General features: G+C 41.3%; 1 protein-coding gene across 1 annotated transcript; it reads right to left on the bottom strand.

Annotated features, from left to right (window-relative positions):
- Positions 1–5,898: 5,898 nt before the first annotated feature.
- Positions 5,899–13,302, bottom strand: tax1bp3 (Tax1 (human T-cell leukemia virus type I) binding protein 3). The gene is made up of 4 exons (XM_008292599.1): positions 13,077–13,302; positions 10,355–10,474; positions 8,028–8,105; positions 5,899–7,901 (listed from the first exon to the last, which is right to left on the bottom strand). Exons 1-4 carry the CDS (start codon positions 13,113–13,115, stop codon positions 7,752–7,754), a joined length of 387 nt encoding a protein of 128 aa, XP_008290821.1. The 5' UTR covers positions 13,116–13,302; the 3' UTR covers positions 5,899–7,751.
- Between the last annotated feature and the right edge of the window lie 440 nt (positions 13,303–13,742).

Genomic DNA, 13,742 nt, shown 5'->3' with positions numbered 1-13,742 from the left:
CAGTGTTTAACAGCTGCTTGTCAGTGTTTTTACTCCTTCAGTGGACCAGCGCTGTGGAGAAGCCGGGAACTGAACCCAGGACCTGATACATGCTCCACCACTGAGCTACATCCCCCCTGATGGACGGACCAATCACAGCAGAACTACAGGTTCTGGCTGTTAGAAAACATCTGAGTTTGTTTTGGATTGAATAAAATCAATGTTTGGAATTTTCCATATTTTGATGTTGTTTGTTTTTTCTTGTTTTTAATATATTTTTTATAGTTTTGCTTAAATTTTGACCAAACGCTTTAGATAGATAGATAGATAGATAGATAGATAGATAGATAGATAGATAGATAGATAGATAGATAGATAGATAGATAGATAGATAGAATACTGCAAAATCTGATGCTTTTGGGGTGTTTTTTATTTTATTTTTCATAATAAGTTCATTTTTTGGTTTCTAAAATGTATTTATTAGACTTAAATCATTTGTTTTCAGACGTTGCTGACTTTAAATCCATAAACATAAAACTTCATCCGTTATCGTTCTAGTTGTTTTAGTCATATTTGCATTTTTATACGTTAAACTGAGTTTGTGTTTGGATCATAAATATAAAAGATTGTTATTCATGTGATTTATCAGCAGTTAACATTATTTCAGTTGAAGAAAATGTTGTAATTTACTGGTAGCAACACCTTTTTATTGATTACAGCGGTAACACGATATAAATGTAATATATTACTGCAAAACCTAGTCGCACATTAACCCCATATTTCACTGCACTTTAATCAGTTATACAGTAATTAACTGTTTAAGTGGATTACAGCAGTAGAACTATAGAAGAGCACATTTACCATCATTTTACAGGAAAGTTTAAATAGATAAAGGAAATAAATGAACATCTTTTCCTCCAGATGCATCTTTTTTTTCCTTCTTGCAATTTTCTTATAAAAACTCGAGCAGCCACATTAAAAGAAGCATTAATAAAAGAAGCTGGTTACCCTGTTTCTGTCTCTGCTGGAGTCAGTCGGTCATCAGGAGCTGATTCCTTCGGTTTCCTCCTTGAAGAAGCTGCAAAACACAGATTAAAACTTCACTCAAATCTTTCAAGACAACTTTCACTCAGACCTCACAAAAGTCATCCTAATTAGTCATTATGCAAAATGACATTAATTAGGGATAAAACCTCAGCCAGTGGGATCCTCACGCCGTCATGTGGATGCCTTCCTCTCCTCCACGCAGCCGGTAATGAAGCGACGATGCCCACACACTGTAGCTCCCCTCATCATCCTCATCATCATCATCACTCCCGCTTTACTACGGAGCTCTCTGCGCTGTTTCCGTGCGCCTCCGGCTGAGCTGGGCGCCTGGGAGGTCTGCGTGGGAGGAGGAGAGGTTAAGGAGTCTTCAGGAGAGAAAAATAACAATAAAGATGAAACCACCTGCTGCCTGCACGAAGCCAGCAGAGAAACCAGCATCCCACCAAACAGCCTCTGAATGGGATTTATTATCAGAATAAAGTCAGAATAAACAGCCGCTCTGTGTTTAATCCTCTACTTGGTAAAACTATAAAGATTGAAGCTGATGTGAATGATGAACAGCTGGATTTTTATTCCTGCAGGATGCCCCTGTACAACCACACAGCACTTATTGCTATGACAACATGCATCTGCTGGTTGCTGAACTCTGGGGAACTCGTGCGTTTGTAACCCCGTTGGCATCCAGCTGCCCGGCGTTTCACTATCACACCCACACAGCACACTCGCCAAAGTTACATTGATATGCAAGAACACGAAATGGACAAAAAAAAGGAAGAAATCTGCACCACATTTATGCTTTTTGTTTTAAACAATCGTATTTAAACTGCTCTAAGAAGAAATTATTCTGCACAAAAAAGACGGAAAAATTGTGCAAATAGCTAAATTAGGCTTTAATGTAAAATAACAGAAATTTTTTTTAATTCTAAACCTTATAGTTGACACACATCCATATGTAAATTTATCTACACATGTGAAAGGTGGACACAGTCTTTATTACATCTTTATTTTTATCCTTATTGTACTTTGGTAGTTCTTGTCTTAACAGCGTCTCATTTATATCCAGCTGCTGAATTTCCATCTTTACCTTTAATATTATCACAGATACTCAACAGCAGTGTCCATGTGTTCGGGCACAAACACAGTGTGCACCACTAGAAACTGAAACTGAATCCCGTCATTTGAATTACGAGAACGGAATTCAGTTTCAACCCAGTAAATTCATTCAAATCCAGTTCCTGGTGGTGCATAGTTCTGTCTTTACTCGTGTCTCTTCTTTACTTCTTTAGAGCAACAGTGTGTTTGTTCTTGTTTCAATATTTGATCTAATAATCACTGACACAAGGTCCATTTAATCGTTGTTCAGAACCTTTTGATCGTACAACATGATCATCTCTGACAGATGAAGTTTGTATAGTCTTCATGCTGCCAGTAGATCGGTCTCATCGAGCACTTCAAGGACTTCTTTTCTATTGTAGCCTAATAAACAACGATGGACTGGTGTGATGCCTAAGAAGGACTCATACCTCCTTTACAGAAACTCACGTCCAAGTAGATTAGTTCTTGCCGTTCTTCAGTCCGTCTCGTCAGACATGTGGCCTCAAAGATGCTTCCGTCGCTGACTACGACTGATGAGAGTCTCTAAGGATGTGCTGCTAGAAAACATATGATTGAGTGGAAACCAAACCTGGGACTGAACGTCTACAACCAAGGAACCAAGGACACTTAGCAACCACAACACTAAAAAACTACTGACAGGTAAAGTTCTGCTGGGAAACCTTGGCTCTTGGCATTCATGCAGATGTTACCACGACTTGGACCATCCACCCAAACGTCATCGCGGACTAGATACGCTCCTCGTGGTACTCCCAGATGGTAGCTTCTTCCTGCAACAGTATCTCTGGCCACATCTGAGAAACTTAAAGAACAGACATATAGACATTGGCTCAGCCTTCAAACTCCCAAAAGCCCAATCTAACGCATCAGAACAAACCCGATCCATGGAGGCCCGACACTGCAACCCATTGCCAAAGTCCTACTGGACACTTCCATACGTCCAATGTCCACGTCTCAACAACCCCCGTTGAGTGTCAGACTGCGATAGTGGTTCTCATTTTTAAAGAAAGGACCAGACGACATGCTCCAGTTATTATCAGGGTATAACACTGCTCAGCCTACCAGGGAAGGTTTACTCCAGAACAAAGATTCCGACTGAAACTCGGATTCAGGAGGACCAACATGGTGTGATGACCCCTCTGTGCCACTAGGTGCTTGCTTGCTTGCTGTCCTGTCTTTGTCGCTTTCAGGTCTGTGCTGGATGTGGATTGAGGTGAACTGATGCCACAAAGAGGAGAGTTTAAGTATCTCGGGATCTCGTTCACGGGAAAATGGAGCGTGAGAGCTTGGTGCAGTGTCATCGGTAACGGTGTTTTACTAAAACATTGTGAAGATTTACAAGTGGATCCACATGACAGCCTTCACCTCTGTTAATGAGCTCTGGGTTGGAACCAAAAGATCCAGATTATGGTTACAAGCCGCCAAAATGGGGTTTTCCTCCATTGGGTGTCTGGGCTCTGGGATATGAATTTGGACATTCGGAGGGAGCTCAGAGTAAAGTCACTGCTCATTTGCATTGGAGGGAGATAGGATGCCTCCAGGGCAACTTCTGTTGGACCTCTTTCAGGCATGTCTAGTTGGGAGAAGACCCTGAGGTAGGTCCAGAACTCTCTAAGGCGATTGCGTATCTCATCAGGTCTGGGCATCCTCCAGTAGGAGCCGGTAGGCATTACTGGAGGGAGAAAAGTCTGGAATGCTTCTTTGCCTGCTGCCACCAAGACTGGCTGAAATGGACGTACGGGTAAAAGTTGTCGGTTTTAACGGCAAAACAAGGGCTGAAACTCAAATTTTGGGGCATAACTGTAAAGTACAGAGCCTTAAAGCACTGTCCACAACAAGTTAAATGTTTGTCGTCATTTCTTTGCAGGTGGTGACCTTTAACAGTCAGTACATGAGAGGGAAACCAAAGAAGCTAAATAGCAGTTAAAGAAACAGTCAAATGTGGCTTCAAACTGTCGCTCCATGCACCATCCAACCTGCACCAAGTGTTTCCCAAACGGAAATCTCACTTGCCTTTTTCTTGATGATGAAGCCATGCATGCTGTTGACGAGAATCTGGAGGCTCAAGATGTGACCTTCCTCTGCAAAGGGATAACGAAGCTTCAACATCGCTGGACATTAAAGGAGACTGTTAAGAATCAAAGTGAGGACAATCTTTCTCCTGTGATGTTTTCAGATGAGGCCGAGAACTTTTTGAAGCACAGTGGTATGGATGGATCCTTCATGGTTTTTCTCTACTTTATGCACATTATACATTTATCCTGACTGGTTCAGGGTCTTTGGGCTTAAACAACACCAGCTAACGCGGCTGGTTTTCAAAGAAGCAGCAGAATAACACTCTGCTGAACTTAATTATCACTTATCTCCCGTAACAAAGCATCAAACCGCTCCGCTCTTCATTAACAGGATTAAAACACTCAGATGGCCTCTGCGTGCTCCCACATTCACCACCATGAACCCCTTCAGCCCTTTATTACTCCCCAACATAGGGATGGATCCACGACTGTGGGCTTCCCTCTGGTTCCAATCTGGTGTAGGACCAAAGCGATGGCAGCAGATTGCATCGCCATGGCAACACAATTATCCTACCACGACGTGGGAGGCATGGATCATGTATGATCCACGTTTAGATAGTGTAATTATTCAACCGCCTGCGGGGAGGAACGTTTATCTGCTCCTGCTGGTAGAAGAACTGCATTCTTTCGGTGCAATATCACAAGTTTTGTCTGCTGTGAATTTAGAAGAGTTGATTCTTTTTGGTAAGTTTGTGTGTAAATTAATAGATTATCAATAAGTATTGAAATAGACAGGGGTCACCTAGTTATCAAAAAATAATAATTAAGTCAGTTAAAGAGCCATGGCAACAAAATTATGATCAGTGCCAATAATGTGTAAGTGCTGATTGAATGATAGCACACAGCAGCTCCTGTAATGAAGTACTTACACTTATAGCTGTCCATTAGTTACCTAGCAACGCACGATGTGTTAACGCCGCGGTGTCGCCGAGAGCAAACGCAAAGTGTGAGCGCCGGCTGAGATGTTTGTTCGACCACGTTATTGTCTCACAACATGGCGTAACAGCGTTATGATGCCCAGGTGAGTGGAATGGAGCGCGCTTCCTCCTGTCCCCGGAATAAAAATAACACACACACACACACACACACACACACACACGGCTAGCTCATCAATTATTTCTCAAAGGGGGGATTTTAGCTCAGCGTTGCCCTAAATCGACCCTCTCCCATGATGTGACCAGGTGTTATTTTAAGACTTTAAACATTACACAGCAAACTCAGCCAAACTGTGGCCTCCAAAAAACTGAAAATTCACTTTTAGCAACACCAACAAGCGAATAACCAGCTCGATTAGCACGACTACAAACTGCAGCTGCCTGAAAATAACTAAACAGTTAAAAAAGGAATTAGTTGGGTAAAGCTTTCTGAGTTGTTTTCGGCGAAACATTCTCATTTTGCTGCATCACGGCCAACTTTATCCAGAGAGCCGTCGGTTCAAAGGTGAGCGATTGGCTCCAGGATCATGTTTTTAGGAGATGAAAGTGAAGAAAAGCTCTCTGTATCAAAACACCTCGGTACATACGGAAAGGTCAGGGAATAGATTTTTGTGCTTTGAAATGTCATCTCATTACTTTATAACTGGCAAAGTGAAGCTATTTGAAGGAACCTGGAGGACAAAAAGGGTTTTAGCAGAGGAGCAAAAATAGCTTCGTCAGGCTTTATCAATAAAAGGCAAACGGGCAGGTTTGGTTTTCAGTCCTTGTTTTTGTTTTATCTGAGAAACATTCATACAGTAAACTGCAGACAATCAGATGCAAAACATTCGTGCTCAGCTGACAGTTTACAAAATCTGGAGGAAGACAGAAACAAGTCAGAGAAAATCTTCTTTTCCCTCAACCAGCGGCTCACGAACCCCCAACGGGTCTCACAATGATGGAGGAGCTCCAGGAACACCTGGTTAGGCCTCAGAAATACTTTAAATGATTTGAAAAGCGGGGAAAAACACTCTTTGATATTCTGGATGTAATTATTATTGTAATTAAGAGCGTAATCTGTTAGCAGATATGATTTCACTGTGAGGCCTAGAAAGGTTGTCGAGCCTGTGCTGTCAAATATAAAAAGCTTTCATTACATAACTGTAAATAACAATAATCTGATGCCTTTGAATACGACCTGAATAGTACGAAATATCTCCAGCGTTCATTTATTGTCATGCCAATGTAGTGCTGCTTGATTTTTACATTTTTTTGGAATGAAAACATTTTACAAACGTGATTATTGCATAAAGTTAATACTGGAAAAATCAAATAGTTCTGCTGAACACGTACAAAATTATTTCATAAACCAATAAGAAAACAAAAAAAGCTCACCCACAGATATCAGATATTATTATTATTATTAATAATAATAATAATAATAATAATAATAATAATAATAATAATAATAATAATAATGGCATTAATGCTTTAAGATTTCTAAACCAGAATATTGTTGAATTTAGTGGCTGTATCAGAGAAACAGTTTAGAAACTAAACCACGCTGGACAAACAGAGCGAGACGAATCATTCAAGGCGGTGGTATGAAGTGTTCATTTAAGGCTGCTGTGCAACAACATTCACTCCTGCTCGGTTCAGGTTTGGACTTTTGGTCTGACCAGAAACATCAGAACATTTTAGAGTTAGAAACGATCCAGTAGGACACTTCTCCTCTGAGAGAAAACCACAACTCACCACCGTTCTCCTGCTGAACCTGAGGTCCAGTCTATGAAATGTTCTGAATAATCAGCGTTAACGTAGAAGTAAATCTGCATGTGTGACTGCAGTAGATACAGAAAGAGAGACGATGTTTTCCACACGTTACCCAAAAGCAAGATAAATACAAGAGAAATGTGCATCAGTAAAATTAGTGAAAGACATTTTTTGTATATTTTTTACAGCATACTGTACCATTATTTAAAAAAACAAAAAGCAAACTGATTACAGACGCTGCGCTGGATTGAACTGAGTGTCTGAGCTCTTACTTTGGCATTTCAACGCTGCATGTCGGTTCTTTAAATGAGACGAGAAGCGGATCATTGAGGAGACTCTGAGCTTCTCTCCAGCTTTGGTCGGCTAAATACATCAAGACAAACTACAGTTGCTCCCAAAGAACTCGGAAAGAGGACTGAAGTGGGAATGAATCGATAACGTTGTGCTGCACCTTCCTGTCCTCCAACAGCTCACTTCAGTCTTATTCAGAAATAACAAGCAGCAGTGAATGTAGTGACCGTACTGAATGTGTTTGTCCTGTTCCTGAACTCTGACGTTCAGAGTCACATTCTCATATCATTTATCCCTCCTATCAGCTACACTACAAACATATCTAAAAAGGAAAGTGGACGAGGTGGGGTTCAGTCAGAAAGTGTAAAAAACTAACATACTCAAAGTCAGACGTCTGGAGGCGTCACCAGGATGATCGAGTGTTTTTTTTCTTGTCTGTTTGCATTGATAAAGTTCTAAAGGCCACGGTGCAACCATCACATGAATTTGGGGGAGTCTCTGCACGTCAGAGCGTTCAGTCCTTGACTATTGCTTTACTCTGTGCCTGTAGGTCACCACGTTACTGCTTGTGGTAGGTGCCCATAGAGTGTTTGACGGCCTCCTCCAGCGACTTCCTGGTCACCAGTAGCCGCACCACGTCTTCGTTCTTCTTCGTCAGCCTTTTACGAGCCTTGTCGTGAGTCACCATGGTCATGTCCCAGCCGTTCACCTGGGAGGAGGAGGAAACAGGGGTCCGGATGAGAGAAGCTGCAGCGGCTTTCAAGGCTCCTGCCTGACAGCACACGCTGCCATCTAGTGGAGCTTTGATTTAACAAAAGCAGAACGTTCATCTCACCTGCATTATTTTGTCTCCCATCATCAGGCCTGCGACGTCTGCTGGTCCTCCAGGCGTTATCCTGGTCACGTAGATGCCCTGTGGACGACACAAACACTCACTATGTCACATCATCACAGCTGTAGAGTTACACAGACCTCCTGTCTAACAAGAAGAGGACACACATATAAAATAATGAGAGACAACTAATACAGAATTAACCTCAAACGCATTTCAGGTGAAGGGACACAGCAGAATAGTCTAATAGGACTTTTTACACCTCAAGCTGTTCTTATTTTCACTTTATATTCTATTAAGTTACTAAATTCAACTGCAAAAGCAACGTAGAGACCAAATGCTGGAAGACATCCTCACCATAATATCTTAAATCTCTTTTTCTGTCAGTTTGGAAAAGCCAACAATGTGTCTGACAGGATGGAATAATGTGCAATGTTTAAATTAATATTCATTTCAACAGCTTATTATTATTATCAAACTGTATTTTGTCACCAATAACTCAGTGTCTTGATAGAATACAAGCCCCTAATCCTCATATTTATAGTCATGATAACAAAATAAAAAGGCTTTTATAATATCTGGTGCATAAACCAGCGCTAACTTCAGAACCAGGACGGCTACTTACAGTTATTTCTGTTATGTTGATGATTACTTTTAGAGATAATTTTTGTCTGTGAAGCGTCAGGACACAGTTCAAAATGTCCAACATGATTTCTAGAGTCATCAGATTACTCATTTGTTCTACCAATACTCCAGCAGTCAAAAATCTACTTTACACTGATATAAAATAAAGATTAACAGCATTAGTGAAGCTGAAACAATGACTTCTGACATTTTTCTCACATAAATTATTTAACAACTATATGTCTCATTGTCAATTCCCACAATTTTTTGGCCTTGTTAATTTTTCTTTTTATGCATTATTGCCATAAATTCTTCTTTTCATGCCATTTGATTTTAACTGGGGCTGCAAGTGGCTCAGTGGTTAGCACCGTCGCCTCACAGCTAGAAGGTCGTTGGTTGGGGTCCCGGTGAGGACACCCGGGATCTTTCTGCGTGGAGTCTCCATGTTCTCCCCGTGCAGCGTGGGTTCTCTCCGGGTTCTCCGGCTTCCTCCCACAGTCCAGAAACATGCTGAGGTTAATTGGTGATTGTAAATTGTCCGTAGGTGTGAATGTGAGTGTGCTTGGTTGTCTGTCTCTAAGTGTAGCCCTGTGATAGACTGGTTACCTGTCCAGGTGAAAATGAGCTCGTTGATTTATCTACAAACCATTCCAGCACCATGAGAGCAGACGCTTTAAGAAAACCAGACAGAAGCTCGTGGTTCTTTCAGGATCAAGCGTTCGGTGGCGTAACAGAGATCAGAACGTCTCCCGCAACTCTGTGAGAACGCTGCTGCAATACTTCTAAATATGTCAAAAGCATCTGAAGGAAAGTTTGAAATGCCAGAAGGTAAAAGCTGAGACGTGAGCCTGAAGGGAAACTATTATTCATCTGAAACGTTTCACCGCTCCAGAGTCAGCAGGTAGGACGAGGCTCTGTGCAAACCTGCAGCGTTGGTGTCTGTGACTCAGCTGATTAGTTCCGTCTTGAGGCGATAAATAATGTGTTCAGACCTGCAGCTCATAAAGCGATACCACAGTGACTCAACACGGGGATGAGATCAGGACAAGAGACGGCAAAGTAAACTGACGATGACACATGTTCTAGTTTTATCTGTTTCAGTTGTGCTCATTGACCAGGAATCGACTGACGATCAGATCCGATCGATTCTGAAAAGTTGTCTTTCAACGACACATATGCAAAATAAACAAATGCATTTTAACTACAGTAAGTTCTGTGTTAAAGTTTGAGTTATTCTAAATGTTGGGATCAATATTTTCACTTTTAATGCAAATATAGATTAGTCTCAAACATCAATAATCAATCTCATTGATTACTAATAATCAGTCTTGACCCGAAAAAAACACACATCAGTTGATTCCTAACTACATAATTTTTCCTTCTAAATACATTAAACTTGGATCATCTCACCACATAACTGAATCGTAACACAAAGTCCTGTTTTTCTCTCTAAATGAACAATAAGCTTGATTATTTTAAACACATAAACATTAAGTGTGAGTTTGACTTTTTCAGATGTGATTTGATGCTTCTGGCACGTTTGTCTCACGTCAGTAATGTAGAAACCTAAGAATACAAACTGTATCCTCACATTCCTTATAAACTCTAATAATAATAATAATAATGACATTAAACGTGGTGTAGAGCTATTTACAGTCAGAACAAAGACAGACAAATAAGCTAGAAGACAAACAAATGCTTCGTACTTTATCGGTCTTGTCCTCAGAGAAGGGGTTCTGCCCGGGATCCTGGTCGATGCCTCCTCCGATGCTGAAGCCCAGGATCAGGTTGTTTCCTTGCCGTAACTTCTGGATCTCAATTCGTTGCTATGTAACAGAAGAAAACAGAATCAGATACTGGCAGGTGTCTTTTCAGAGTAACAGCGGTTAGACAGTGTTTCTACTGATGCTGGTGATGAGAGAAGCTCCATAAAGAAATGTTTTAAACTCTTCACTTCTAATATGAATTACCAGGCCTTTAATTATTCATCTTTGTTAAAAAGCTACAAGCAAACCCACTTATAGGACAGATCGTGTTTGTGGGTGATACTGAAGTGCAGATGTTTTCATCCCGAGACAGAATTTTTCGAGATTCAAGCGCAGACAAACAGCTGGTTTCAGTCCACAGAGGGAGGTTATTAATGGAGTCCTGCCCTTCACGCTGACAAGCAGCTGCAGATTCACGACACCAGATGGACGGATGACAGCCAGAGTCCTCGGACACAAAGACGGCCTCTGTATCGGTAACAAGGACGCCTCTCAGCGCTGTGGCCGATACAGTGAAGTCTGAGGATGACTGGTTGTCTGATTAAGTGTTTGTCAGTTAGTCAGGCTGGAACGTCACTCGCTTCATGTGAAGAGAGGCTCATAAGCCTCACAGGTTGACCTTCTATTACCTAATTAGCCAAATAATCAGGTCAACAGATTTAGCTTCTTTGACAGAAGAATTAATGAACCAAAATCTGTGATAAACGTCAGGCTGGACAACGTTTTGATTTCTAATTAAAACTATTTTGCTCTTGTTTTATCATAGTTACCCTCTATAGTCTCTCACTCTTTTTCCCTAATTTCATGTTTTTTTGGTGCTTTTATTGTTTTATTTAGTGTTGTTGTGTTATTTTGGAAATCTTTCTCCACTTTGCATCTCTGGTCTTTTTTCTTTGTGTTTGACAGATAATATCTTTCGAGCGATGTTTCAGTCGGAGTCTATTTTCTGCCATTTTATGGACTAAATGATGAGAAAAAATAATAAACTGATTAATTATTAATGAGGATAATTGGGTGAATGCCATACTGACGTCAGTCCATCTCAGATCCTTTTCCATTATATTCACAGCGATGGATTAGGTTGACTCATATTTCCGTAGAAGTCATGACGGCGATCGTAGCAAGTCTGATTGAGCAACAGTTCCTTGTATCACGTCTGTGAACCACACCCAGTCAGATAAGACACGCACAGGCAGCAGGACTTTGAGTTGAGTGAAGTGATTTTGAGAATCCTTTTCTATATTTAACCACCAAGAACATCACACAGAGTCTGTCCTCTGAGGGTATTAAACGCCTGCAGCATCAACCAGCAGCATCTCAGTAATTACTTTTCTTTACAAATCATTTCCCGACGAGCTCCAACACTTTAGTGATCACATCAGACAGGTGAGCTGTCACAGGGTCAGGGTTAGGTTTGTTGTCTCCAGCTGTTTGTAGGAGTCTTTCCTCTACAGTGATTTAAAAACCTGCAGGTTTCACATGAGAGCCTCCAAAGTGACGATTGCCCAAATTTACACGTGGAGCAACAGCTGCAACTTCATTAAGTAGTAACGATTCCATGAGTAATTCTGTGAGTAAAAATGTTCTTAATTTAATCCACTATATGCTACACGATATAGGCATGATACGGGACGGATGTCTGCTCGTGTCAAACTCGTACTGTTATAAAATAACCCACAAAGAAAAATATGTATTAGTATCAAATTAAGCTAAAGTAATTTTCCGATTTTATCCGATTACTCGATTAATCGTCAGAATAATCGATAGAATGCTCGATTATTGAAATAACTGATAACTGCAACCCCATTAATTAGCTATAAATATAAATCATCCCTGACATGGAGACAGGATTTGTCTAAATCTAACAATAAATAAATAAAAACCTGTTGGTAAAGCAGTAGTTTGTCATTTGGACACTGATTAGCTTCTGTTAAGTTTACATTTAGTTTGTTTTTGCCCTTTAATGCCTCATACATGTCCTGGTTAGCTGTCTAAGTCTGTGTGAATGAGGAACAATAACATAAAGCTGGGCTCTGTCTGAATGCCAGAATGCCGTCACTTTAACGGATTACTGAGGCAGGAATGTCTCATGTCTGAACAGGGGGCTGCCCGGTTTGGAAGTCAACCTGTTTCCACATCATATAAATGACAAAACACCAGCTACATGTCCCCCGCCGTGTCTCACACTCCTCTGCATTGATTTTAAGGCTTTATTGTTGACTTCTGATGTGATAAACTGAACAAACAGCACTTTTTGTCCTGCCCTGTCAGGCTGCATGTCGGTGGACCAGGAAGGCTCCCAGCAGCGGTGACGCCCATTTTACAGACGAGCTGTGTGTCTGCACGTCCACCAGCCTTTAAATTAACAAAATAACATGCTGTTTCCTGTTAGAAAACTCCATTATCTACTGATTTAACGAGGTCATTAGTTAAATTAAACGTTGCTAACTGACCTTTTTTCTTTTTGCTAACTGTTAAGCAGCTTCCACTGTGTTGACTTTAAGCAAAACAAAGAAAGTTACAGTTAACAGCAGCTAGCTAACGTTAGCTAGTTGGTTAGTTAGCTAGTTATGGCGTTTGGTTAACTAACACAGAACTGTGAGGTTTTGATGTCGGAGCCGAACAATAGCGTCCCGGTGAACGGACGCGGGTCCAAACTTACCACCACGGCGGTGACCGGCTGACCGGGGACGAAAGACATGGTGCCGCTGAGATGTTTGAGGCTGAACAGCGAAGAAGGAAGAAAAAAAGAAGAAGAAGTTGTTTTTAAAAAGTGGAATAAAAAAATAGGTGGTTTTCGACGGTGCGGTAACTTCCCAGGTCTCTACATGAGAAGCAGCGGGCTGATCCCGAGCTGGAAACCAACGGCTTCCCGGATGACGTCACTCCGCCTCCCGGCACGTCGCTTGTGTTTGTTTCTTGTCGCCGTGGCTGCCTGCGAGGGCGGTGTTTAACGGCTGACCGCGGCCCCGCAGGCTCTGAAATAGACATGAGGTGCAAATCTAATTTTCTAAGGGACGGTTGGTTTCTCGTGGGTCGGGGGGACCCGGCTGTGTTGTTTCCATATATGGTTCTAGCAAACGGTGACCTCTGGTGATCCTCAGAGTTCAGTCATATCAGGTCGACCCATGGAGGCTGCAGACATTCTTCATGAAGGGGCCTGATGGAGCCATAGAAGATCACAGGGAGGCACATAAACACAAAAAAAACACAACTACATTTCAGGAATTCTATTATGCTGTTGTAGTATTGGGACAAGTCGAAAAGTAGGTCAATATAAGAGTTAAATCACAAACTGATATCCTGAGTATTGTTTGTTGTTGTTCTG

This window comes from Stegastes partitus, unplaced genomic scaffold (assembly GCF_000690725.1).
Source record: "Stegastes partitus isolate 25-593 unplaced genomic scaffold, Stegastes_partitus-1.0.2 Scaffold820, whole genome shotgun sequence".
NCBI lineage: Eukaryota > Metazoa > Chordata > Actinopteri > Pomacentridae > Stegastes > Stegastes partitus.
This window is presented reverse-complemented; position numbering and strand designations above follow the sequence as displayed.